Source organism: Erinaceus europaeus, chromosome 13 (assembly GCF_950295315.1).
Source record: "Erinaceus europaeus chromosome 13, mEriEur2.1, whole genome shotgun sequence".
Classification (NCBI taxonomy): Eukaryota; Metazoa; Chordata; class Mammalia; order Eulipotyphla; family Erinaceidae; genus Erinaceus; species Erinaceus europaeus.
Window position 1 is genome coordinate 27,696,060 of NC_080174.1, and position 26,729 is coordinate 27,722,788.

General features: G+C 39.5%; 1 protein-coding gene across 2 annotated transcripts in view; it reads right to left on the minus strand.

The window, feature by feature from the left end:
• TBX18 (T-box transcription factor 18) overlaps nt 1–22,694 on the minus strand; it is a 34,014-nt gene extending 11,320 nt beyond the window's left edge. Inside the window, exons 1-6 of one of the 2 annotated variants that reach the window (XM_007526137.2) lie at nt 21,536–22,694; nt 20,178–20,376; nt 17,997–18,098; nt 14,027–14,198; nt 3,417–3,584; nt 214–278 (exon numbers count right to left, since the gene is read on the minus strand). In XM_007526137.2, the coding sequence (XP_007526199.1) occupies nt 214–278; nt 3,417–3,584; nt 14,027–14,198; nt 17,997–18,098; nt 20,178–20,376; nt 21,536–21,854 (1,025 nt within the window). In that variant the 5' untranslated portion in view covers nt 21,855–22,694. Of the gene's footprint in view, nt 1–213; nt 279–3,416; nt 3,585–14,026; nt 14,199–17,996; nt 18,099–20,177; nt 20,377–20,741; nt 21,022–21,535 lie in introns of those variants that run through there. The other variant, XM_060205461.1, reaches the window with a different exon arrangement.
• Nucleotides 22,695–26,729: the final 4,035 nt, after the last annotated feature.

Consider the following 26,729-nt stretch of genomic DNA (forward strand, 5'->3'; position numbering starts at 1 on the left):
CCTCATGGTCCCTTTAGAGGCAGCATACACTCTCCACCCTGAGAACTTCCGTTTTCACCCAGCATGACACAGTTCACTTTAGAAATAGGCAGGTTATTTCCAACATCCAACTCTATTGGTAGTGTCAGCAAATTTCACTATTTATAATGAAAAAGGCACAACAGAAATTCAGATATATTTACCACAGTGAGAATGTTCTCTAATAAACTTTACCTGTTACGGCCAGAGTCTCTGAAGCCTTTGGCAAATGGATTTCTATCTATCTTCAAGCGAGTAATCTGAAGAGAAAACAAAAATAAAAACAATGTTCTGTAAATGTCAAATAAGGTCACTGAAAATAGAGACAGTGGAAAATGTGGAAAATGCTTCTTCCAAAGTTAACTGTTAAAGGATTCTATCCCTTCCCATCATCCCTAGGTATTTTATTATCTGAGCAATAAGGCTAGAATAACAGCTCAGAAGTCATCTAAAACATTAGATTTCTATGAAATAGACCCTTCACCTCCACCTCCACCCAAGCTCTGCAATTGTTTCCTTTGCTTTTAGTATTCCAGGAGTAGATTCTGAATGATTTATCAGTACCCAAAACCTCTGAACTGTAGCTTCCCCCTTCCCTGACCTTTTTTTTTTTTTTTTTGCCTCTGGGGTTATCACTAGGGCTCAGTGCAGGCACTATGGATACATTGCTCCTGGTAGCCTTTTTTTAAAAAAAAAAAAAATTAGATAGGACAAAGAGAAACTGAGAGAGAAGAGGGTAATAGAGAGGGAGAGACAAAGATAGACAAGTGCTGACCTGCTTCGGCTTGTGAAGTGTCCCCCCCCCCCTGCAGGTAGGGAACCAGGGTGCTAAAACCTGGATCCTTGTGCTAGTTGTTGCGCTCAGTACTATGTGCTCTTAACCAGATATGCCACCACCTGGCCCCTAGTTTTTTCCTTGAAGTCATTGCTCTAGTTTAATTCTGATTCTGCTGGAGTGATGGAAAATGAAGAATATGCAGTGTCTACTTAATAGCCATTTATATGGATGGATTTAAATTTCAGCCCCTAAATAATTGCCACTTCTATGAAATATAGGTAACATACACTCATTTTACCTTTCCATTACTGTTACCTTTTATTTCTCTCTGAACTGTCTGTGTGAATCTGAAATTCTTTCTTTTTCTGTAGACTTCTGACTTTGTCAGATAGCTATAGTAAATGTCTAATCAGAAGTAACCACTATTTTAACCAACACAGTTGACTTCTGCATGTATCAGAAAGAGAGGTTGGGGGGAGGGGAGAGAGAAGATAGAAAAAGACTATTTGGGATTGTTAAAAAAAAAAAAAGTACTAAGTGTCTCTCCTCGTGTATTGCTTTTTATTTAAAAGCACTATTTTATGGGGCAGAAGAGATAGCTCAGGGACTAAGGCACATGCCTTTCCATGTAATAGCCCAGGTTTCAGCACATGGAGATGATATGGTACCAAAGTAATCTCCAGTACAGGTGTGTGTGTGTGTGTGTGTGTGTGTGTGTGTGTGTGTGTGTGTGTGTGTGTGTGTGCGCGCGCGCGCGCGCTCTATGTATGAAAAAACAGCCTGGGGCTACATGGTAGAGCACTCAGTTGAACACACACATTACCATGTTCAAGGACCAGGATTTAAGCCCTTGGTCCCCATCTGCAGTAGGGAAATTTCACAAGTGGTAAAGAGGGGCTGTGGGTGTCTTTCTCTGTCTACTGGGTTGTCAGGAAAGTCATGATGCATTTTTGCATGAAAATATATGTCATGACTTTTCCGACAAACTCATCTATCTCACCCTTTCTCTTTTCAATTTTCTCTGCATATATATATGTTGACACATTGGTATGACACATACCAATGTTGACACATTGGTATGATTTCTATCTCCCCAATGATAGGTGTCTACAAAGCACTCTCATCCCCCCAACTGTGGTCCTTTTCTGTCCAAAAGTAAGTTTCCTAATTATCTCCAGCCCCTCTAAAGGTTAATTTCCTGTGATGTGAGTGTGAGAGGACAAAGCTGTTCAGCTATGGGCACACAGATAACAACAGATGAACCTCTCGGCCTTACAGGAGAAAAAAGAGAGTGGATGGGATACCAAGTGTCTAACCAGCTTTGAACAACAGAAACCACTATGGAGAGGTTATACAGCTTTAAGATTTTAAACAGGATGTGTACAAACATGAAGAGAAGAGAGAGCTAATTCTGGTGCCACTGAAATTTAAAAAGGAAACAGATTATTCTTAGAGGCCACATCAGCATCAGTTGCATCAATATTTCTTAGAAAAACTGGTCGGAATGGCATGTATGAAATAATTTCCTCTAATTGAATTCTTCACTTACTTGACATAGTCATATAGAGATATTTATGATTGGGAGTCAGGCGGTAGTGCAGTGGGTTAAGCTCACGTGGTGCAAAGCTCAAGGACCTGTGTCAGGATCCAGGTTGAGTCCCCGACTCCCCACCTGCAGGGGAGTCACTTCACAGGCAGTGAAGCAGGTCTGCAGGTATCTATCTTTCTCTCCCCCTCTCTGTCTTCCCCTCCTCTCTCCATTTATCTCTGTCCTATCCAACAAGGATGACAACAATAACTACAACAACAATAAAACAACAAGGGCAACAAAAGGGAATAAATAAATAATTTTTAAAAAAGAAATTTTAAGAACTATATATGGTTATCCATATGGAGAACTCATACATCTCTGGCCCTGGAGGTAGACCCTCAAGCATGAGGTTGAGAATTCGGACTCTGGTATTACATGAGTGATGCTCTCATTCTCTCTCTTACTCTCTCATTAAATATATATATATATATATATATATATATATATATATATATATATATATAGGCTCTCCCTCTCACCTACAAGATTCTAAAGTGTATATTTTCCTCTTCTCTCTATCCCTGCTTTGTCTCAATAAATATTCATAGCCCTGAAAAAATATATATATACACTTATATATACAAATATCAAAAGGGAAAAAGTAGTATTTCTAATTTCATTTCCACAAGTTCTGACCTCACATTTTATAAACAATGTATGTTATCATCTATCACAATATGTATCTGATTTAAAATTAAAATCCTTTTATTTTATATTCCAAAATAATTCTCTAAATACTTGAACTATGGCTTTGAAATAAATTAGCTATTAAGTCCTATGCTCTATGACACAATTTGCTTTTCTATCCTACATGATAAACATTTAATTATGACTTGATGACTCAATAGCTTTAAATAGAAAATAAACCTACTCTGTTATCTGAGTCTTGTCTAAAGATACCCTGACAAGAACAGTCTTCCTTAAGAGAAACATAGTTACATGTATAAACATTACATTTATTAGTCATTGTTAAGACAAATACTAAACATATGTAGTAAGTGTACATATAACCTATTTTGGAAACATTACCTGCTGATTCTGGTAGGCAGTGACAGTTGTGAACACAGTTTCTGGAAAAGAGAATGCCTTCACTCCTTCACCGGTTGGAACAGGCTTGATGGGAGAAAGATCATCTCCACAGTCTTTCCGAATGACATGGACTCGTGGTTGGTATTTGTGCATAGAATGAAGAATAATCTACATCATGAAAGAAAAGTCAAGTTTGCAATGAGTCTCTATCAGTCTCAACATTATAGCCACATTAAGCATAAACTAAATTCCAGTTGGAGAAACTGTGGCAGTGACACACCTAGCTGAATGCACACACTGAAAGTGCAAGAACCCTGGTTTAAGCCCTCAGCAGTCCCCACCAGCAGAGAGAAAGCTTCACAAATGGTGAAGCAGTGCTGCAGATGTCTCTTTCTCTGTCTCTTCCTTTCTATCTCTTCTTCCCCTCTCAATTACTCTCTGTTCTTTCAGAAAGGAAGGAAGAAGGAAGGAAGGAAGAAGGAAGAAAGGAAAGAAATAAGACTGGCAGACAGGACATTGGGAAAGGTAGACTCATTGTGCAGGTACTAAGCCCCAGTAGTGATGCTAGTGGCAATAAAAATAAAAATAGAAGGTGTTACTATTATGAAAATATAAAAGGAAAAGCTGAAAGAATAAAAATATATATAGATTTAAAATAAGATTAAAAATGCCAATTTGAAATAAAAATTTTCAAGGATGAATTGACAATTTAATAAAATGCATCAAGACTTGAAATGGAATGCTAAGGAGTTGTTTGTAAATTTACATGAAAATACAAAAGAAAAGCAATTTTGATAAGATGCTGTGTACAACTATGAAAGTTTATAGAGTTACACTTTCTGTCACTGAAAATGTAAGAAAAAAGTGTTTTATTTAGAACAAGTTTAGTAAAACAGTACAATAAAAAATTAGATCAACCTGGACAGCATTGTAGGAAGCATTAGTACTGTCTCTCTATATGAGGGGTTGGGAAGAAGGCAGCCTAGAGTAAAACCCCACGAATGACAAAAAGTGAGAGAGACTAAAATGATCAAATTCTGCTAACTGGCATTGTAGTGCTGGCACCAAGCCCTAACGATAACACTGGAGGAAAGAAGGAGGACGAGGAGGAGGAGGAGGAGGAGAAAATGTGCATCATACCATTTATAACAGTGGAAACACTATAAACCTGTTAAATGAGAAGCCTAGTTAGATAAATTAAAGTTCACATAATACAAAACGGTATTATTCAGCCATTAGTAATGCTATTTAAAACATTTTAACCTACACAATAAAATGCTTTCTCTTTAAGTTTTCAAGTAACAAAAAGAAATTCAAGCATTATATAAACTTGTCAGAACTGCATAAAACAACAGTATTAAGAATGGGCCTAAACAAAGATATAAACCTGGACTATCTCTAGATTTTTTAAGTTGTAAGCTAATTTTTTCTTCTTTATATATTGTGTTTTTAAGGTTGGAGTGGCAGTGGTAAAGTGTCAATCAATAAAATTTTCTATTTGCTGCTAAGAGTCTATATTTAAAATATAAATATTGGTTCATTTCTTTCAGGTTCTCTAGCTTGGTGGCATTTAGTTGCTCATAGAAGCTTTACATGAGAGGATTTCCGGAGGTGTGGCTATATTATGCTCTTGCTGATCAACTATAAAAAGCAACAATAATCACTTGAAGATTCAACAATGTACTACCAGGATATCTTCAAGAACTCACCACGCCACAGGTGAGTACAAATATGTGTAGCTTGTGGACAGAAAGGGACTGAGGGAGATTCCTGAGACTAAAAGACCTTACTCAGGAATGGCTAGTATCAATCCGGGAGTTTGCCAGTTGAGACACACCCCTTCTGGATCTGAGTTTTAGCAACAAAAAGTCTGTTAAAATACAAACTTTAATAAGTTTAGTAATTGAATTGGGTTTTGAGTTTGCTGTTTTTGTTTTTTGTCTTTTCTTGGGGGTGTGTGTGTATGGGGGGAGTGATACAGTCAAACAACAGCAAACTCGATGTAGACACCATAATAAGCCAAATTCAGAATCTTTACTCAGCCCAAACACGAAGTGTCCAATACCTAAAATGTATGGCTGAAGGGTAAAAAATTTTGTTTCCTTTTGTTGCCCTTGTTGTTTGTCCTCGTCATTGTTCTTGTTATTATTGCTGTCGTTGTTGTTGGATAGATAGGACAGAGAGAAATCGAGAGAAGACAGCGGGAGAGAAAGACAGACACCTGCAGACCTGCTTCACCACCTGTGAAACGAACCCCCTGCAGGTGTGGAGCTGGGGACTCCAGCCAGAATCCTGATGCCGGTCTGTGTGCTTTGCACCGTGTGCGCTTAACCCACTGCGCCACCGCCCCACTCCCAGTAAAGATGTTTTTATTATCTGATAGTTATTAGTCCTAGGGTTGATTTTATTGTTACGGCCTTTTAAGTTTATTTATTTACTTACTTACTTGAGTGGCCCAGGACCTCACACATGTGCAATTTCACTGCTCCAGACCAGTTTTTTCCGTTAAAAAGGCAGAAAAAGCCAGCAAGGGAGAAGACACCACAGTGGTGCAGCCCAGTACTGAGGCTTGAATCTGGGCCCACACAGGGCAAATTAGGTAACCTCCCAAATTATCTATCTCTCCTTGCTTTTAATATTTTCTCTTTGTTTCTTTCTTTTCTTCCCTTCTCCCTCTTTGTGTGTGTGGAATTATAGCCTCAGGCATGTGTGATTTCCTTATTCCAGGCTGTTCTTCCTTCCTCTCTCTTTCTTCCTTCCTTTTTTATTTTTTTACCAGAGCACTGCTCAACTCTGGCTTATGGTGATGTAGGAGATTGAGCCTGGGACTTCGGAGTCTCAGTAATGAGAGCTGTTTTGCATAAACATCATGCTATCATACTCTCTGCCCCAGGCTACTTTTTTCGTTTAGATAGAAAGAGCACTTGATCTTCCTCTGGTGCCACAGCACTTCTCAAGTGGTACCAGAGCATGAACCAGGGGGCATGGCAGGGCTTATGCCCTACCCTGGTGAGCTGTCTCTCTAGTCCTAGTGTTGCTTTTATTTTTGTTTGTTTGTTTTTCTTCTATTAGTGGAGAGAAAGCCTGGAGAGCAGATATGATGGCTATACACATCATATATGCTTGATGAGATTGTTGCCTGAATTTTAAAAAAATGCTAAGAATGACAATAGTCCTCTTCATCACTTGATATAAACATGAGTCCCAGGGAGTCGGGCAGTAGTGCAGTGGTTAAGCGCAGGTGGCGCAAAGTGCAAGGACCAGCGTAAGGATCCCGGTTCAAGCCCCTGGCTCCCCACCTACAGGGGCATCGCTTCACAAGTGTTGAAGCAGGTCTGCAGGTGTCTATCTTTCTCTCCCCCTCTCTGTCTTCCCCTCCTCTCTCCATTTCTCTTGTCCTACCCAACAACGAAGACATCAATAACAACAATAATAATTACAACAATAAAAAAACAAGGGCAACAAAAAAGGGGAAAATGAATAAATAAAAAATTAAAAATAAATAAAATAAACATGAGTCATCAATCCAGGAAATTATATTTCCTGGGTCAAAAAATGTACAGAATTTCAGTAACCTATAAGCAACCCATTAACATTAATTTAAAAGGGTCCAACCATAATTTTAAATAAATAAAAGTATCATAGCAGAAAATAGTATCTTGTTTATAGTATGGATAAGTGTTTTACAAAGCATTGTTTTCTGTGTGTGTGTTATACTTAAATGTATATATTATGCTGTGAGTTAGGTAAAAAGTTTTTAAAACATAGGAGTAAGGTTTAATTCTGATGTGTTGAAGAAAAGTCGGGAAAAAAACTATTTTGCTGCATCAAACAAACAAAAAATAAGTACATAATCACTTTCAGAAGGCAGGCATGATCTGACTTGAAATTTTAAAAAATGACTGAGATTTCTGTTTTCTAGGCAATGAAAAAGAGGTTCTTTTTTTTTTTAATCCTTTTTTCTTCGTCAAGCCATCACTACTCTTTGCCAACTCCTTCAGATAAGACAGAGATGGAGAGACAGAGAGAGGGGCACTATGTTGCTGATGCATCCTTCAGTGAAGCATGGGCCAGGTTTGAACCTGGGTTATGCCCATGACAAAGCAGCACACTATCCAAATGAGCTATTTTACTAGCCTAGAATCTTTGCTCATTCAAACAAGACTTCTTCACATAGCTGTCTACATTCTAATTTCACATATTTGCTTACATGTTTACCAAATTTCTAAGATAAAGTGGAGTACAGTGAGGTAGGGTACAAAAGCAGTTGATATAGGCCAATGTCTGCAAACAGTAATCTATAACTATTCAAACAAAATGTAGTCAATATATTGATAATGGATTTAGCATAACCCTGTAAATTCTTTAAAAACGTTAGTTGAGCCTTCATTCATCTTTATAAAATAGTATTTACTTTTTGGTAAGCAGTCAAACTATAATAATGCTCAATAAAATTTAATAGAATCAGGAGAACTACTGACTTTCTAAATGAGGAGGCTGGGGCAGGGCAGTGGTACACCTAGTTAAGTGCACATGTTACCATATGCAAGGACCTGGGTTCAAGACCCCTGCTCCCACCCTGTCCCAGCTGCAAGGGGCAGGCTTCACAGGTGGTAAAGTAGTGTTGCAGGTATTATTCTCTCTCTTCCCCTTCTCTCTCAGTTTCTCTGTTACCATCCAAAATACATAAATAACATTTTAAAAATTAGAAATAAATGAGGAGGCTATGATGATTATCCCATCACAGATTCATAAACACCTTTATTTGATCTTCATGTTCTCTGTTATGTTTAGATGAGGAATTATTTTTTTAAGATTTTATTTATTTTTTTAAATTTCATTTATTTATTTATGATACTAACAGAAATTGAGATGGAAGATGGGGGGTGAGGGGAGGGAGACGGACCTTCAGTTACTACTTCACTTTTCATAAAGCTTCCCCTCTGCAGGTGGGGCTCAGGGACTTGAACCAGGGTGCTTATGAATGGTAATGTATGCACTCAACTAGGTGCACCACTGTCTGGCCCCTAAGGAATTATTTCTTCTGTTTGGTTTTATCTACTAGCACAACTTGTGCTAATAGATAGATCTGTTCCACACACAGTGAACGTTTTCTTACATTCAAGTTAATACAAATTCTTTTTCACTTTAAAGACAACAGGTTTGCATCAAAAGAATTATCTCGGGAGTCGGGCTGTAGCGCAGCAGGTTAAGCGCAGGTGGCGCAAAGCACAAGGACCGGCATAAGGATCCAGGTTCGAACCCCGCCTCCCCACCTGCAGGAGAGTCGCTTCACAGGCGGTGAAGCAGGTCTGCAGATGTCTATCTTTCTCTCCTCCTCTCTGTCTTCCCCTCCTCTCTCCATTTCTCTCTGTCCTATCCAACAATGACGACAACAACAATAATAACTGCAACAATAAAAAAAATAATCAACAAGGGCAACAAAAGGGAATAAATAAATAAAATAAAATATTAAAAAAAAAAGAATTATCTCTGTTCTGATGGGCCCACAGTGACTGTGGTTTGAAATATATGCCAGCTGTACCCAATCTTATAAAACCATTCATTAAGGAAGCAACACTTGCTGACTTTGGAAAATTCTTAGATGATCTAAATGCCAGTATCTGAGCAAATTAAGCAAAGAACTGAGAAAACACAGAAAACAAAAATCTGGTTCCCTGAATTTTGGGTGACAGCTAATAGCAATTAACTATAAGTAATCAGGTTAAGTCAATTACACCAAGAAAGATGCAAGTTCTATAGCATAGTGACTGACCATGTTTCTGCTTTAGTTGTATAAAGCATTCCTTACAAATAGGTACTTTTCAAATTCATCAGCTCATTTAATTAACTCCAGATTCTTTGATTACAATCTAACCCATAAGAAAAGCAAGCCTTGGGAGCTGGAGAGATATGACCATGAACAGGAATGCACTGGACCGCTAAGTTGTTACAAGTTACTTTCACCAAAGAGATCTTGGCAATCTCCCCTGTCATAGCTTGCTTTTCCCCCACCCCCACAGTCACCATCTCTCAAAGGAAAATAGGAAGCTGGTAAGGACAAACTAAGAGCTAAGATGACCTTTGTATGATTGAATTCTCAGTAGCCTGGAGAATAGGCTACTCCCACAGATCCCCAGGCTTTGGTGACCTAACTGTGATTTCTTCCAAAGCACTAGCAGCACAATGCTTTCTTGTGGCCCAAGAAGTGACACAGTGGATACAGTGTTGCACTGTCACCCATGAGGTCCTGAGTTTGATACCTAGCATTGCATGTGCCTACATGATGTTCTGGTTCTCTCTTCCTCTCTCTCTCTCTCGTTAATAAGTAAATTAATGTTTTTAAAATGATAAATAAATGTCCTCTAATTTTTTAGGAGAATGTTCATCTAAATGTTTCCCTCCAGATAGTAAATTCTAAGTGAATCAGGGAATATGTCCATGGAAACAAATGTCAAACTCTAGCATGCTAATGATCTCCACCCAGATAATTTATTCAAGGATCCCTTCATCTTCTCCAAAATAAAAAGAATTGGAAAGTTGGTTAAGGGGTTTGACAGGAACTTTTTCTCATAAGACCTTCAACTGATGGAACAAGGCCTACTAACATATACTATTCTGCTTTGCTGAGATTCTACTAATTCATTTTTACTTATTTACACTGCAGTGGATTGACCTGAGGACCTCGTATTTGTAAGACATGCTCTCTCACACTGAATTACATCCATAGCTACAGAGTATACTGATTTAAAGGTGAATTCCATAAAAGAAGAAGAAGAAAAAAGAAAAGAATTTTCACTGCAATGTCTAGACCAATTCTTGCCCAAAGCCATGGCAGAATGAGATTTAAAACGCAGAATAACAGATTACAAGTTAAAATACAATGACTTAAACCTAAATAATCATAATATTTTACTACTACAGAAAATTAAATATGGAAAAAATCCAGGAAAAAATATGTTGCCTACCAGTGAAATATTTCACTCAGGGTTGTGGCAGGATATCATACTCTAATAAAGAGAGGTAACTAACATACATGGGAAGCAGGAAAAGAAAGATACAGGTTATATCTGTATGAAGCAGATGCCTTTGCAAATGGTAAGAATAAAATAAAATAAAATGTATGTACATGTCAGTTGATAGCAGAGAAGAATGTAGGAAAGAAAAGCACTTGTACCTTATTTATTTAAAGAACAAATATTTTTACAGATTTGGAAATAATGTAGAAGATTTCAAAAAAAAACTGCCCTGGCCTTTGATGATGCTCTGTGCTTCATGGGAGAGAGACATACCCACAGTTAATTTTGCTTTTAGCCCAGAGAAGTGCAGATACCACAGTATTCTCACCCGTGAGAGGTAGGGAAGGCTTTAGTGAAGAAAAAGTGTCTGTTGTGTTCAATGTCATTCTGTGAGATAGCTCTAGGGATTAAGAATTTCTTAATTTCTTAGGAATTTCTTAATTAAGAATTTCTTCAAGTCCAAGAAGGATGACAGAGAACCTAATGGGGGTTGTATTGTTATATGGAAAACTGAGAAATGTTATGCATGCACAAACTATTGTATTTACTATCAAATATAAAACATTAATTCTCCAATAAAGAAATTTAAAAAAAAAGAATTTCTTAGTTCTGCTGTTGATGTGATTGCATGCATAACATAAGTCAGGGACTTCCTGCTTCTTTCCCTTTTCTGATGAAAAGAACTACAGTGTTCCTCTGATCATTTGGTTAAGTTTTCCTACCTATTTCCCCAATTCTAGAGGAAGTAACATTAATTCATCTCTAAACTCACATAAAAGGTGACTATCCAAATTTCCCTCTAACTGTTCTGTCCTCTTAGTTCCAAGCTTTACTCTGATAAAGATATATGGATGTCCATGGTGAAGAAAGAACTTCTTAGAGATCATGGACTCTTTCTAATCTAATACAGTGACTGCAGAAACCAAACCCTCACAAGCTTATAACTGGACCTCAGACTGCCTGAGACATTAGACTATTAGTGTAGTTTTTGTTAAGATTATATATATATATTTAGTATTGGATAGAGACAGAGAGAGGTTGAGGGGAGAGGGGAAGATAGAAAGGGAGAGAGATACTTACAGCCCTGCTTCACCACTTGTGGAACTTTCTCCCTGCAGGTGGGGTCCAGGGGGTTGAACCTGGGTCCTTATGCACTGTAATGTGTGCACTTAACCAGGTGTGCCACTGCCTGGCCTCTTAGTGTAGTGTTTTAAATTTTTTTTTTATTTTCCCTTTTGTTGCCCTTGTTGTTTTTCATTGTTGTTGTAATTATTCTTGTTGTTATTGATGTCGTCATTATTGGATAGGACAGAGAGAAATGGAGAGAAGAGGGGAAGACAGAGGGGGAGAGAAAGACAGACACCTGCAGACCTGCTTCACTGCCTGTGAAGTGACTCCCCTGCAGGTGGGGAGCCGGGGACTCAAACCAGGGTCCTTATGCTGGTCCTTGCTCTTTGCACCATGTATGCTTAACCCGCTGGGCTACCGCCCGACTCCCTAGTGTAGTGTTTTAAACAAGTGACTTTTCAACTTTCCAAGTATCAAGGATTGTTCAGGGAGGAATACTGGTGAATACTGTTTAGGAAGGAATACTGGTAAAATCACTATAAGTGTATATCCCCCACTATTTCACAGCAAAGACTTTGTGATCCATCCCTACTTGTTGCTTGGGGGATTCTGTAGCCAGACTAATGTTGGGTTGTGTACATAGCAAGACAGGTCCCTTTTGCTATCAGTAGATCTTCTCCTAGTGAGAGGAAGTTCTCATGTGGAACTTCCCCTAGGGTCTTGCTCACAACAAGGTATGGGCTCCTTCAGTGGGTTTTGCCTGCTCCCATCCCCACACTGATAAGAAACTAATGTTCTTTCACCTCAATGGAGTAAAAAGCAACTGTTATAACTTTGTTGTAAATTTAAAAAGAAAAAAAAAAGGAAGGGAAGCAAAGCAACTTAATAAAAACAAAGGTTTTGACTGCATTCAGGGATAAAATCTACTCTAGCTCATGGCAGTGATGAAGACTGAACCTGGGGCCTTCAGTGTCTCAAGGTATTGCACTATCACTGGTGCATCTCACTGGCCTTCTACTACTACTTTCTAATTCTGTTTTAAATCATCAAAAGCAACAAGTAAAATCACTATAAATGTGATATTTTTCTTGGTAAGTCTTTAAAATCTTGATGTTGCCATTGTATAGTGAAAGTTGTACATGGGTATTTTCACCAGAACCAATTGCTTCAGATATTATCTAGCAACTTGCAAGCATTTCATCACTATATATGATTATATGATAGCGTGCATTTGGTGGGGGTAGATAGCATAATGGTTATACAAACAAACTTTCATGCCTGAGGCTCCAAAGACCCAGGTTCAACCACCTGTACCACCACCAGCCAGAGCTGAACAGTGATCTGGTTTAAAAAAAAAAAAAAAAAACATGCAATCTTTAATCTTTATGTCACCCTTTGGAAAAAAATGAACAAGTTAGTAATCCTTTCAAGTAAAACAAACTATTCAAAAGGTGCAGAGATACCACAATAGTTATGCAAATGACTTTCATGCCTGAGGCTGAGGGCCCAAATACACTCTCCAGCACCACCACAGGCCCCAGCTAAGCACTGCTTCCATCTGTCTATCTCTGTGTCTTTCTCATTCAAAACAATAAATAATAAGTATTTTTTAAATAAATAAAAAATAAATATTTTTTAAAATAAACTCTTTAAAAGGCATTTCAGCTTTGCATACAGCAAAACAATCTCAAGTAACAGAAAACTAACAAAAAACACTAGAGTAAAAAACAAAAAATCGGTATGTGTCCAGAGTTGCTTATTTATTAAAAGAAATATTCCCTTAAATCTATACTGACTAAATATTAAGTTGGGGCCAACTCTCATGGGCAAGGGTGACTACTTTGCCATGCATTTTGCCCAGGCTCAAGCAGTCTCTACCATACTAGAGGAAGCTTTGGTGCTTTGGTGTCTTTCTCACTCTTTCTGTCTGAAAAAGTTAGCTTGGAAAGGTGAAGCTCCAGCAACAACAAATAATAGCATATTAAAAATCTCTACATTGCTCAAATGGTTCACTTTGACTAATATATTGTGTTTCCACAGCTTTAAGTTTATAAGGAATTATTATTGTGACACAATTGGGAGCTTGCAAATGGAACACACAAAAAGCAAATGCCAGGGCCTAGGGCATTACTAAGAAGCAATATGGTTTAGCTGCAAGGGAAAAGAGCTGGATGTAGGCAGGACACAGTAAACCATTGCCCTGTTAATGCCCAAGTTTTCATATTCATAGTATGATGATTAGAAGTTCAAGGGATGTCAAACAAATGACCCAGCTAAAAATGCTTGCTTGCCTGAGGACCCTTTTTCTCAATACAATTGCAGTAGATAGAGTTTTTACCAATGGATGGCTTTATAGGGTAGTTGGCCTACAGGCTTAATCTTTGACACAAATATAAAACTAATCTTGCATAGATTCTTCTTATGCTTATTAGCCAAGAGAGAAATAGTGATCTGAGCAAGATCCTCAGTCAGGCCCCTCTCCCCCAATCCCAAGTTGGTTCATCAGGTTGACCATCTGCTTACATGGCCTTGGTCATCCAGTTCATTGTTGGTGAGCTTTAGCTTGTCAAAGCTGATCACTTGTCTCATCCAAGTTTCGCCTGAGGCAGGTGAGTCAGGATGAATGTACACACGAGGTGGCACTGGAGAGTCAGCATTACCTGCCACCATCCACTTAGAGCTGTGGTAGACATACCTAGAAGACAATGACAGGCTAGATGTGTGGATTACTGTTTTAATTTAGAATCTCCAGCCCAGCAGCATCAGACATAATGAGCCCTTTACTCCCCCCTGATAAATCTGAAAACAATTTGCACTTTACATCTAATAAGATTCCAAGCTCTTAGCAAAAACTCTGAGACTGCAGTAACCTATTGCTTTCTTTTGAGTTATTATTTATGTCAATGAACTAAAGTGATTTTGCTAAAGTTATCTGTTGACCATTTAGAGTAAGTGCTTTCAAGGGTTTAGTAAAAAAAGATGCACGGTGGTAGGGCAGTAGTGCAGTGGGTTAAGTGCTCATGGCATAAGGATCCCGGTTCGAGCCCTGGGCTCCCCAACTGCAGGGGAGTCGCTTCACAGGTGGTGAAAAAGGTCTGCAGGTGTCTATCTTTCTCTCCCCCTTCTCTGTCTTCCCCTCTTCTCTCCATTTCTCTCTGTCCTATTCAACAACGACAACATCAATAACAACAATAATGACTACAACAATAAAATAACAAGGGCAACTAAAGGGAAAAAAAGATGCACACTCGCTACTATAAGCAGTTGTATTAGTTCCTATAAATCACACCTATTCATGATAGATAATCTCTCTGTATTGTATTATTTTCCATTTTTCATTTGGATGGTCATTTGACATGAAGTAGCTATTATGCTACGAAGGTCATCTTCAAATCTCAAAACTACTGGAGAGTTATATCTTAAGTGCCTCACTTTCTTTAAGATCACTTCCCATTGTAGATTTATGAGAAGTATGATGAGATAGATGGGGAAAAAAGGTTACTGGACATTTCAAAAGGTTTTGGAAACTCACTTTTATAGGAAACATTTTTAAATCTCTAAATATTTAGCAGTATTTTTTCTAATTCTGTTACACATTAAAATTGAGATTTCTGAACAACACTGAGAATTTTATTTTACTTTAAGTTGGGAATAAAGTACTTAATTTAACCACAAAATTTCTATAATCATAAAATGGAGGTCTTTAGCGACTATTATTTGTAGTTCTGTTCCTTATAAGAATTTTTTTAACTAGTCTTCAAGCACCACTACTGAAATATTTTTACCACTAGTTAAAAGTTGCAATTACAGAAAATTGTGATAAATACACCATCAATATTATTTTCTGTTTGTTTATATATGCTAAATATATTGACTCCACAGAACACATTATAGTAATAATATTTTGGGTACTAAGTAGAGTCATAATATTTATCTTACTTATCAGATTATTATTTACTATTGACTTTAAATACATACATTGAAAAACCACACTAATATATCGATGAATCATAGAAAAAAAGGACATAAAATAAAATTATCTTATGAATTTTTATATTTATTTATTTTCTTATTGTTGCCCTTGTTTTTATTGTTGTTGTTGATGTTGTCGTTGTTGGATAGGACAGAGAGAAATAGTGAGAGGAGGGGGAGACAGAATGGGAGAGAAAGATAGACACCTGTAGACCTGCTTCACTGCCTGTGAAGCGATGCCCCTACAGGTGGAGAGCCTGGGGCTTGAACCGGGATCTTTACGCTGATCCTTGCACTTTGTGCCATGTGCGCTTAACCTGCTGTGCTACCACCCAATTCCCTATCTTATGCATTCTTTCATTTGTGCTTTAACACAAATTGCACAGAATTTAAGTGAACTACTTAAAAAAGATTCTCAGAGAATCTGTAAGATAGAATGCAAATTTCTCTTTTTTTAAAAAAAAATTTAAGCAGTTATTTATTTATTTATGAGAAAGATAGGTGAGAGAGAGAAAGAACCAGATATCACTCTGGTATATGTGCTTCCAGGGATTGAATTCAGGACCTCATGCTTGAGGTTCTACTGCTTTCTCCACTGTACCATCTCCCAAACCACACCAAATTTCTCTCTAAAACAACATGACATGGTTTTATAAAATCTCTGGTGGAATCTTCTGTTTCAACTGTTTCATTCTCTTTTGAGCTCAGTGTACTTTCTTCTCTTTGATTCTTTTTTCTTATAAAAAATAATGAAATTTAGAAAAATTTTACAACTTTCCTTAAATGGTACAGTGTAATTTCACTAAGATATTCCTAAGCACGTAAGTCTCTGTGAATCTTGCATTTCAGTCAATCAATAGCATTTTGACTTGACCAAACATCACTTTTTGATAATAGAGTAAGCCAAAAGTTTTTCTACTACTGCTGACAAATTCTGAGAATAAAATACAAATCTTAGGAATACTATACAAAACTGTATTATGGATACAGATTGAATCATTACCAAAATAAAGAGCCATATGCTCTATCAAGACCTTTAGGAAGGGTGCATATTGAGTAATTTAAAAACCTATAACCAATAAGAGAATAAGTACTACATGTAAAATATTATTTGTGAAAGATCCAATGTTAATGACAAATTTCTTTTTGGGAATCAATTAAGTAAAAACAAATTTACATTTTGCAACTTGATTCTTTAATAGCTAGGATCTTATTACTAATATTTAAAAATCTTTCTGTTTTATGTGAGAATACAAAAAAATCAACTAAGTCAAGTAAACCATGCAAAATATATGGACGTGTCCTAGAGAAAGAAATAGACAAGAAAAGAAAGGTAACTTATAAGCTCACTAAGCTCTTCAATACGAATTCCAAGTTAGGCTATAGATTTTACACCAGGTATATTTAATGAATACATTTCAATTCCTTACAGCTAATGTCATTCAGTAGATCATTTCAGCAATACCCCTCTTGTTGATTGACATAAATAATACAGCTTACAGAAAAGAAAAATAACAGAACTGTCCTTTCAAGCATTCATTTTTCAGCATCCCATAGGTGTTTTTACTAACGTCAGTATACATTTAACACCATAACTGTTTTAAAAAAATACTTATGTTTGAAAAATGTGATACACATAGAACTCTAACTTTACTTTAAAACTTAATGTTTTGGCCATTTATGAAAAAAAGAAAAGAAACAAAGTCATGATCTTCTAAAATTCTAATTTTTTTTTAAAAAAGTTAATATTATAAACTCAGGAGAATAAAAATCAACTGTGAAAATTAGAAAAAATTAAGAGCAACATTTTAAAATGTTAATTTTCTTATTTGTAGAAGTGAAAGAACAAAGATTTGTTTGAAAGCAAAGAATGAATGATTTTTCAACTTTATTGAGTGTCTAAACAAATGTTTTAATCTTATTACAATGATTATTTTAAAAAATTCTGTCAAGTGCCAACTAAAATTAAAGAAAAATAAAAACATAAGGTAACAAACTCATTATCAAAGGTATCATTATACCACAGTGAAAAATGTTCTTAGTTGCAAAAAGTCTTAAGTAGTTTCCTCAAGTTAAAGGGGCCTGAGAACAACTAGTAATTTGATTTTGAATGTAATATTGAAAGAAAATTTATTCAAAGTTAAAAAATCATGAAGAAAATGAAACATTTTGACTATCATATAAACCTACAAATTTAACATTCCCTCTTAACACTCTAATGCAAACTGAATTACTATACAAAGTACATTTAGTGTAATATCAGTAAACTAACCCTTATTTAAAGTCCTCAACATTTAAAGACATTTCTGTAGCTATTTAAAGTAAAACAAAAATAAATTTCCACATTTACTGTTAAGAGAAGGGAGCATCTGGACTACTAGAAGTAACAGAGGATGGATTATGGATCTGGGAATTCAACAGGCTTCTAGAAACAGGCATCATAGTCTTCCCAGATCAAGCAGGCATGGCCTGTAAAATGTTATCATTTTCTTATCCTCTTGTCCCCACAAAATTACTGTACCTGTATCTTTTGTTGTCCACTGGCACAATATCCATAGCAATGTAATACTGCTGATGAGGATCTAATCCTGAGATCTTGACTCTCATTGCTGGAAACATTCGTCTAGGCATAAAGGAGGGGGAAGAAAGAGTTTTGGTTTTTATCTTTATCTGTGAATAAGCACAGAGATCGAATATATTTTAAAAAAAACTTCTAGAATTTCTATTTTTTATATAAACAAAATTATAGCATCCACTGTGGCAGTTTAATACAAAGAACTAGAACATAACACAAATTTAATGTAATTTCTTGTGCCCTATACATGTGTTCATGTTTACTGAAATGTCAGTCAGTTAAAAGCAAAAGAATTGTATGCTACAGGAGTAATGGGCACTAAAGAAAGCACTTTACTTTTGAAACAAAATCAATAAGTATACTTACTTTAATAACACAAATAATGGAAAGCTTCAAATGGTAGAATAGAAAGATTTGAATTTCTAAAAGTGATAAAATATAATGTGAAATTTTAAAGGGGTTATAAAAAAACCACAAGGAGCCAATGTGCCATGCTATAACCAAACAATATGTTCTTTATTGAGACAGGACTTCCTGTCTGCAGCATGGTAAAGGTGAAGTGCAAAAGTTGCTCTAAATTTGAAAGGTATAGTAAAACTTCTTTATTGAAAGCAGAAACTAAACACAATGTATATTTACCAAATCACTCTTTGCCCCAGCACACTCTGAAAATACTTTTTTAATTTAACTAAACATACCCAAAACTTTACTAATTAAAACAAATCAAAATTTGTAATTCTCTTGAATTCCCAGAGATGTATAACAAAGGATTCTCTCTCTTTTTTTTTTAACGGCACAGTAGCAAGGAATACAACAGCACATATACCTATAGGTATGTATGTATATGCATACTTCTACACATACATAAATAGAACAATTTTGTTCAGTAAAAAAAAAACTTTCATCTAATGATTTGTGTATAAGACCCTTCAGTTCATCAAATTTTCTCTAACCTAATCTTATAATACAAATTTTAGTACTTCTATCTGCTATTTCTTTTTTCTAAAACAATAATACCACTAAAGACCATTTCCAAAGAAAAGAAAGTCTATTATTTCTAACTAGGCATGAAAACAGTTTAATATGCTGCCCTGCCCGTTGTAGTGTTGTTTCAGTGCACCTGTAAGATATAGAGTAAAGGTATTTAACTCTATCCTTTATAAGGCAACTGGTACTTTGTGTGGTTAAAGACTGAATTTAGATGATCAATAAAAGCTCTGTGAAAATGTAGAAAGTACCATATGGATTCAATAAAATATGTTTTTGTAATTTCTAATAAGTTTGGATACTTTTACACTGTCCAGGTTTTTGCCATGTGTACTCCCTGAACGGCTGTGCTTTTAAAAGTTTTTATTTTTTTAAGTAAGATATTATTCAGTTTCTCTACACCAAAGTAAAATCTCAAAAACACATTATGTATATATACCTATCCCAAATTAACATAACCTAGCTAAGGAATTCATGTGCGAATTTTACACTTTAAAAGGAAAAGACAAATTAATTAAGTGTTGTTCAGCAAATCTAGGGTAATCTACAAAGAATTTCTGAAAATCAGCGTAATTAATTTTGCAAAAATTCAGTACTTTTGTGCCTCATGGTCCTGGTAAATTTTCATCTTAGTCTAATGTCAAAATATCACATAACATCACTTTACAGGGCCAGTAATTTTTTTTGGATAAAGAACCGAACTGCAAGTCTAAATCAAAAACGAAAGAAAGGAAGGAAGAAAGAAAAATAAACCTAAGCCTTACAAAATAAAATTTTTAAAAAGTGGGATCAATGTGATAAGGAAGAATTTGTTCCCTAGCTCCAGAAATAATGACTAGAATCTAAACAACTGTTTCAAATGCCACCAGAGACATTAATATGACCACATATCTGTCACCAGCCTAGAGAGCAGTTATCAACCTGTTGACCACAGCATGGACTGCGACAGTGATTCTTTCTCCTGCAGTCCACCAGAATACCCCTCTCCCAACAGCAAACCTGGAGGGTTGGCAAGTGCAGTCTCAAAAGTTAACTGTAGTCGCGGGCCTTGCGCTAACCTCACGCAAGTCCTTGAGCCCTTCTTTCCCAGGGACAGAGAGGTGCGGAGAAGACCAGACCCGCCAAGGACTTGCTCTTTACCTGCCGGCCTTCGTGATGATCATCTCGGTGCCAATCTCATGAAAGCGCTTCCAAAGCTCTGCTCCCTGCAGATCTACCCTTGGAACCTGAGCCGAGGACAGTGGAGTTCCAGGCCGGGCTGGGGCAGGAGACCCCTTCGGGGACATTCTGGGGGACTCCAATGGGGATGCACTCTGCAGCATGCCATCCTCACAGCCTCCTGGGCAGCAAAGGGCAGAGAGGGGTCATGGGTGAGTGTTCCAGACAAGCAGCTAGTTGAGGAGACAGACCCCGGTGGGCTGCTAGGAGAGGACCGGGAGAAAAGTTTTTGTACCACTGGGCACTTTAATTAACCGCCATATTCCCCCTTGGAAAACACCCACTCTGCTGGGCACTGGGACACATGATTCTCAAACTCTCTGATGGCCTGGATCAAAGTGCCCTAATAAGTTAGGAGCTGCGACATGCGTCTAGAACGTCCTCAGCGGGGTCACAGACCTGTTCAGAGTCCAGATCCCCAATGCAGACCGTATCCCAGCCCTGGCACAGCCAGAGCCCGAAAGCATAGGCAGAAAAGAACAATACCCTAATTCGGAGTCCAAAAGGTTTACTTGGGCCTTCCTTCGCGGTAGGTGTCCAAAGCGCCTCGTTCTGGGCCCTGCTAGAGGCATCCTCTACAAAGTTCTTCAGATTCCGCTCCTACCAAACTTCCTGACCTCCCTGAGTTTCTACCCAAACAGCAGGGAAAAGAGAGGAAGGCTAAAAGCAACTCCACAGTTGCATCGCCCTTGGTAGAGAAAATAAAATAAGAGGGGCAGGAAAGAGAAGAAACTCGGTTACCCTTGGGAAACCACGTTTGCAAATACACCGCCCTCTTCCTGGTTTGCCCTAGCCGCTTAGGGCATTCGTTCCGGTTTCGGGGGTTATGCCATAGCAATCCCTACCCCTCTTCCAAGCTTTGAAAAGTACTGGGAGAGAGAGAGAGAGAGAGAGAGAGAGAGAGAGAGAGAGAGAGAGGAAGCACCCATTGGCTGGAGCCCCAAGGGAGGCAGATGCTTAGAGCACAGTTTTGCATCACTGAGCGCCAGCAAACTGTAGCGGCAAGGCTGGGGTGGGAGAATTACCGGTCTAAGAGTGGCGATTTACCGGTCTAAGGGCGACGATATATCCGTCTAAGGGTGGCCATTTACCGGTCTGAGGTTGGCGGCAGCCGCGCTGCAGCAGCGCCCGGGGCGGCGGCGCACACAGGCGCGCTAGCCGCCGGATTGCGCGCGCGTACCGCAACTCGCAGAAGTTCAGGTTCGCGGCGGCCTCGCGGGCCAGGGGGAGCTGGGAGAGGAGCCGCCCCGGAGACAGCAAGCGAGTAGGGGCCTACTCACCCGCCGCTTCGCGCGAGCCGCAGCTCCGCTCCAAGTTTGCACAGCCCCGGGCGGGTCCGGATACCGCCCCTGCCGGCGGCGGGAGTGCAGCGGCGGCTTCGTCCCCCTCGGAGGAGTCCTTTTCGTCCGCGCCTCCGCCACCTCGGCTGCAGCTCCCTCCGTCTTCCACCGCCGCAGCCGCCTCTTCCGCGCCCAGCTTTCGCCGCTTTTTCTGAAGCTGCTGCTGCTGTTTCTCAGCGCCGATGAGCGCCTCCACAGAGAAGGCGTGCGCCTTGAGGCTCAGCATGCTGCAAGGCGAGCCCCTCCGCTTCTCAGCCATCCCTGCCGCCCGCCCGCCCCTCGCTCATATACACTTCACGGGCACACGCACCTTCTCTCGCCGCCACCACCCCCCCCCCCCCGCCGCCACCAAACTTCGGAGAACTCCTGGGGCCTCCCACAGGCCGAGGTCTGCCCTGTTCCCCACTGCGGGCAAAAAAAAAAAAAAAAATTGGCGTTTCCTCTTTCTCGGTTGTGCTGGGATCCGAGGAACTAGCGATGCGCCCGCCAAGTTTCCTTCCCTCGGTCTCTTGCGCGCGCTTCTCACTGATGGACTCCGCTCCCACCCCCTCCACGTCCTCCTGCAGCTCCACGATCTGCCTCGACTGATGAGCCAGAGAGGACTAACATGGGTAAAAAAAAAAAAAAAAAAAAAAAAAAAAACGCTCTGCGGACACAAATTAGGGATTGTAATTGAAATTTGTTGCCTTGATCTGTCAGCACTTCTAGGCAGGAGAGCGGTGGGAAGAACTTGCTCATTAGTGTCAATAAAGCAACGGGGGCGGAGTCTGGGGTCTTGTCAATCACGGGGAGGGTCGGCCAATCAGAAGGCGCCGACCCTGTGCAGCCCGCGCCCACTTCCTTACAAGGTAGCAAAAAAAAAAATTTTTTTTTTCTAAGAGTGAAAAGCGCCGCCCTCTGGTTTGGAAGTGGCAACCCCATGCTCTGCTGTGGACCTGGGTTGTGTACCCCTCTCCTAAGAGTTGGTTCCAGCGTCGGAGAGTTTCCAGCTTTCCTCAATCAAGACTTGGAAAGACGAAGCCTCCTGGCTTTAAACCAAGACGATGACTAAGTTAAACTATCGAGAATCTCAAGAAACCTTACATTCCCGTCCCACTCCCTTATCATTATAATATTGCTGCAACTCTGAACGTTTTGGAAGTGAGGAGAATTCACAAGTCTCCAAACCACCTTTTCTCGATCAAATATTTACAATTTAGTGGCGCTCACACTGTGCCGAGCTTGGCATTCGGCTTATTTATTATTTTTGTTTGTTTTACTCTGGGGACTTTTCACGGGAAAAAGGGGGAACTCAAGATATTATTTATGTCCTTTATATCTAAAGATGCAAGTTGTTGCAAAACGGCCTAGCACGCTCTTTCTTAATCCTTCCAGTTTTGATAAATTCACTTGAAAGAAAGGTCGTGAGATCTTAATTCTATGTTTAATGAGGACTTAGCTTTAACACCTCTTTATAACTCTGCAAAGTGAAATCCGCTTTAGTATGCAATATAACTCTCCATTGCAGTACATAAAGCGCTCGTGATTTAAAATAACTTTGCATTTGTCCCACCTTGGACATTTTTGCCTCTTTTTTCTCAGGCTTTTAGAAACCCAACTTGTTTATTTAAAACAGAAAAATTAATGTGTTTTAAGTGACCAATACTGAAGTCTTTATCTGTACAGTTTTGTCACTTCAACTCGAGTTCTTGTGATGAATAACAAACAAGAGTGCAATGTAAAAAAATCTGTTGTAGAATAAAATTTCTGATTTCCGTTACTGTGAAATACTTTACATAAAACGTACCAAAGCAGATTGCCACCCCCATCCCCCTTACACACACACACACACACACACCGCTCATTTCAACCTCCACAATTGTTGGTGTCTTCTTCTTATTATTATTATTATTATCTTCTGTTTTTAGTGGAATGATTGAAGGAGGCGCTGGGCTCCTGTGATCATTTTCGGCCTTTGTGGGGTGGGGGTGGGGGTGCGGGCGATTCTTTCTGGGCAACCAGATGTGTGTACCCCGAACAGAAGGTGCCCAGTTCCCCAGGCTTCCTCGTACCGGTTCCTAGTCGAGTTCTGCACCCTCAGGTCAAAACTGACCTGGGCACAAACAACCCCCGAGGCCCCTTTAAAACCTCTCAGCATCAGATTAAACCCGAAGGAGTTGTTTCTCATTTGTAAAAGAGACTGTATAAAGGCTGGAGCTGTCCAGACCCCGGAGGGCCCCCAACTGGCAGCCCAGGCGGGATGTATAAGCTTAAAAAAAAAAAAGGCACAACTCAGAAGCCTAGCAGAAGGCAAAAGTGGAGCCTAGGAGAGCCCCCACCACCTGGAAGGCTTGGGCCTGTAAGGGTCGGAAGGAAGCAAGGAGAGTGGGGAGCAGATGTGGCAGGGCGCTGCTCGCAGTGTTCCCAACCCTAGAGCGCCTGAATCTGGAATTGGCAGCCTGCAGGCAGTGTGCATCCACTCCAGGCTCAGGCTTTTGGAAATCCGCAGAAGGCAGGGAGAGAATTGCAGGCTGCTGCTGAAAGCAAAGCCTGGGGCCCAGGAATCTTGGCGGCACTGAGACCTAAGGCTGCAGCCTCTGCATCATTCTGAGACTACATGAACACTGGTAATCTGAGGACGCCTGGAGTGCGAACGCGGTTTCCAGCCAGGAAGCCCATTTTATAGATGAACTCTGGTCTTTTTATATATCCATTGCTCAAGCTGGTTTGGAGACAGTTCCCAGGCCTGCTCTCTTCCACAGCCACTTTGCTCCCTTTTCTTTGGGTAGTATGGGGCGCAGGGCAAGCAATGCAGCAACACCCAGAAACTTGGGTTCACTTAGCATGTTGGCAAACCAAGCCTCACAGACACAGCGCCAGGTAGTAAGCGACCCTTATAAATAATCGCGATGTGGGTGGGGCACCCGCACAGGAGGAGGGTGCTGGTCTCCTACAAGCTGGGTTTTGGAAACCTCAGCAATAGAGTCACCATGCCTCCTGTGCTTTGGACTCTGGCTGTAGCAGGTTCCAGGATCCCACAAGACCAGCCACTTGGACTGGAAGAAGCAAAAAATTATAGATCTCATCCTATCAGAAGCAAGACAAGAAACCTGGCATCTGAGGGAAGGAAGACATGAGCAGGCCTGTGGCTTTAGAAGCCACTTGAAAGTCATGACCTTAACAAGGAGCTTTCTCCAAGCCCAGGAGATGTACACCAGGGCCCAGATAGGGTCTGAAAGAGTAATGGAACAGTCCTGGTGCAAATTAGCAGAGAAAAACAAGCAAACAAGAACACCTCAGTGGGATATTCGAAGATGCCTGTGCACTTGCACATGAGAGAGGACATTGGTGTGCACTTTCCAACGTATATGGTCTTGTGCACCTGCACGTGGGTTCCGGATGAATGTATGGTGGAGCAGAGGCACATCTAGTCACTTTAGAAGAGAAAGTCTTTTTCCTGTATAAACAGCATAGAGCTCTAATTCAAATGAAATTAGCCTGTTATGTCTCTTGTATAGACTGATTGTATTTCAAATAAAAAACACACTTTGGTTTATTTTTGTTTGTTTGTTTATGGATTTGTCTCAGGGACTTGTGCGGAAAGAGTTTTAAAAAAAGGTGATTGGTTTAAGTCTGAAAAGTAGTACTTAATGGAACCCATGTCTGGTCAGTAGTAAGCCCAGTTTCTTGGCTTTATTTGTCTAGATGTAGTTTAAAAGTTCTGAAATACTCTTTAAAAAATCTCACAATTCTCTACTCCAGCTGTGCTTTCTGCTTATGTTCTGTTCACACTACACACACACACACACACACACACACACACACACACACACACACATAGAAAGCATTTGTTTGTGAATTTTTTAATTTAATATGCCTACTTGGCAAGATTTCATTTTCTGGGTGGAGTCATTACCCCCACCACCACCCACACCCACACACACTCGACAGTCTCCCTAAGAATTTCTACCATTTTCACTTAATTTTTCCCAGACTCAAAACCTCCGTAAGGATATGAATCCTCAAGTGCTTGAGTCTGTTCTGGACTCCAGACTTCAAGGTTCATCTTGTGTCCCAAAATTTTCCAGCAGGTGGTATCCTGACTTCATTCTCACATGTCAAAAAAATATATATATTATTAGTTAAAAGATTGGCACATGAAATCCTTTAGAAATGGATGGGAGAATAGGGGCCAAGAACCCAATAACCAGCCTTGAAAAATAATTCACTTGGATAATATGCTGCTTTGCCATGGCCAGCCTAAGTTCTATGCCAGCCCAGTATTAAAGTATGCTTCAGCCCCACCCCCTCCAAATGTCAAGGGGAGTGCTATTTGGCTTCATAGGTTATAACTTAATCTAGGAAAGAGTCCTATCTTAATTGGGTTCATAGATGTCACAAGTGTCTCAGAGTCACTACCCACACTAGGGCTACCCCACCTCATACACTTTCCTAGCTTTCTTTTATCCATTTGCACATGCCCATTTGGCCTCTTCCTCTCATCTCAGTTAAGAGCATTAATAAGTTAAAGTCTGAATATGTTTACAAAGGCAGCCTGAGTGGGGGAATGGGGGGCAAGGGAGTCTGTACTCAGTGCTGCACTGTCCATGGAGAAACCAATCCAGAACCTCAGTTCCTTGCCACTCATTTTGCTCTTGAATTTGCACACTGAGACAGCACATCCCCATGTGTTGGTTATTGCCTTAACATTCCTCTCTTATACAAGGAGAGTGTTTTTCATTCCTACTAGTTGAGACCAAGTCCCACTACAACATATATGTAACCCATGGAAGATTCCTCTTGTTTCCAGAATGTGAAATCCAGTTTGAGAACCTGAAAGTTTCTTTTCTCAAGCTGGTTTTTCAATCAATGTCACTTCTCAGTGAAGTTTAGGAGAGGTGTGAGATTTAGGGAGTATCAATGGAGATTGTATTGAGGCTAATTGTCCTTCCTCTTTCTCCTACCTCCAAATTCTCCAGTTTGAAGAAGCAAAGAGGAGGGGAAAAAGAAGATGTCTGTTCCTCACATGATCAAGACCTGGGACATTAAGGAGATCTTGAATGTGTCAGTGCCCAGCTTAAAACTCATTGGGTTGGTTAAATGAGTTTCTCCAGGTATCTGCCCTGCCTACAGATGACAGTACAATTATTTTTCA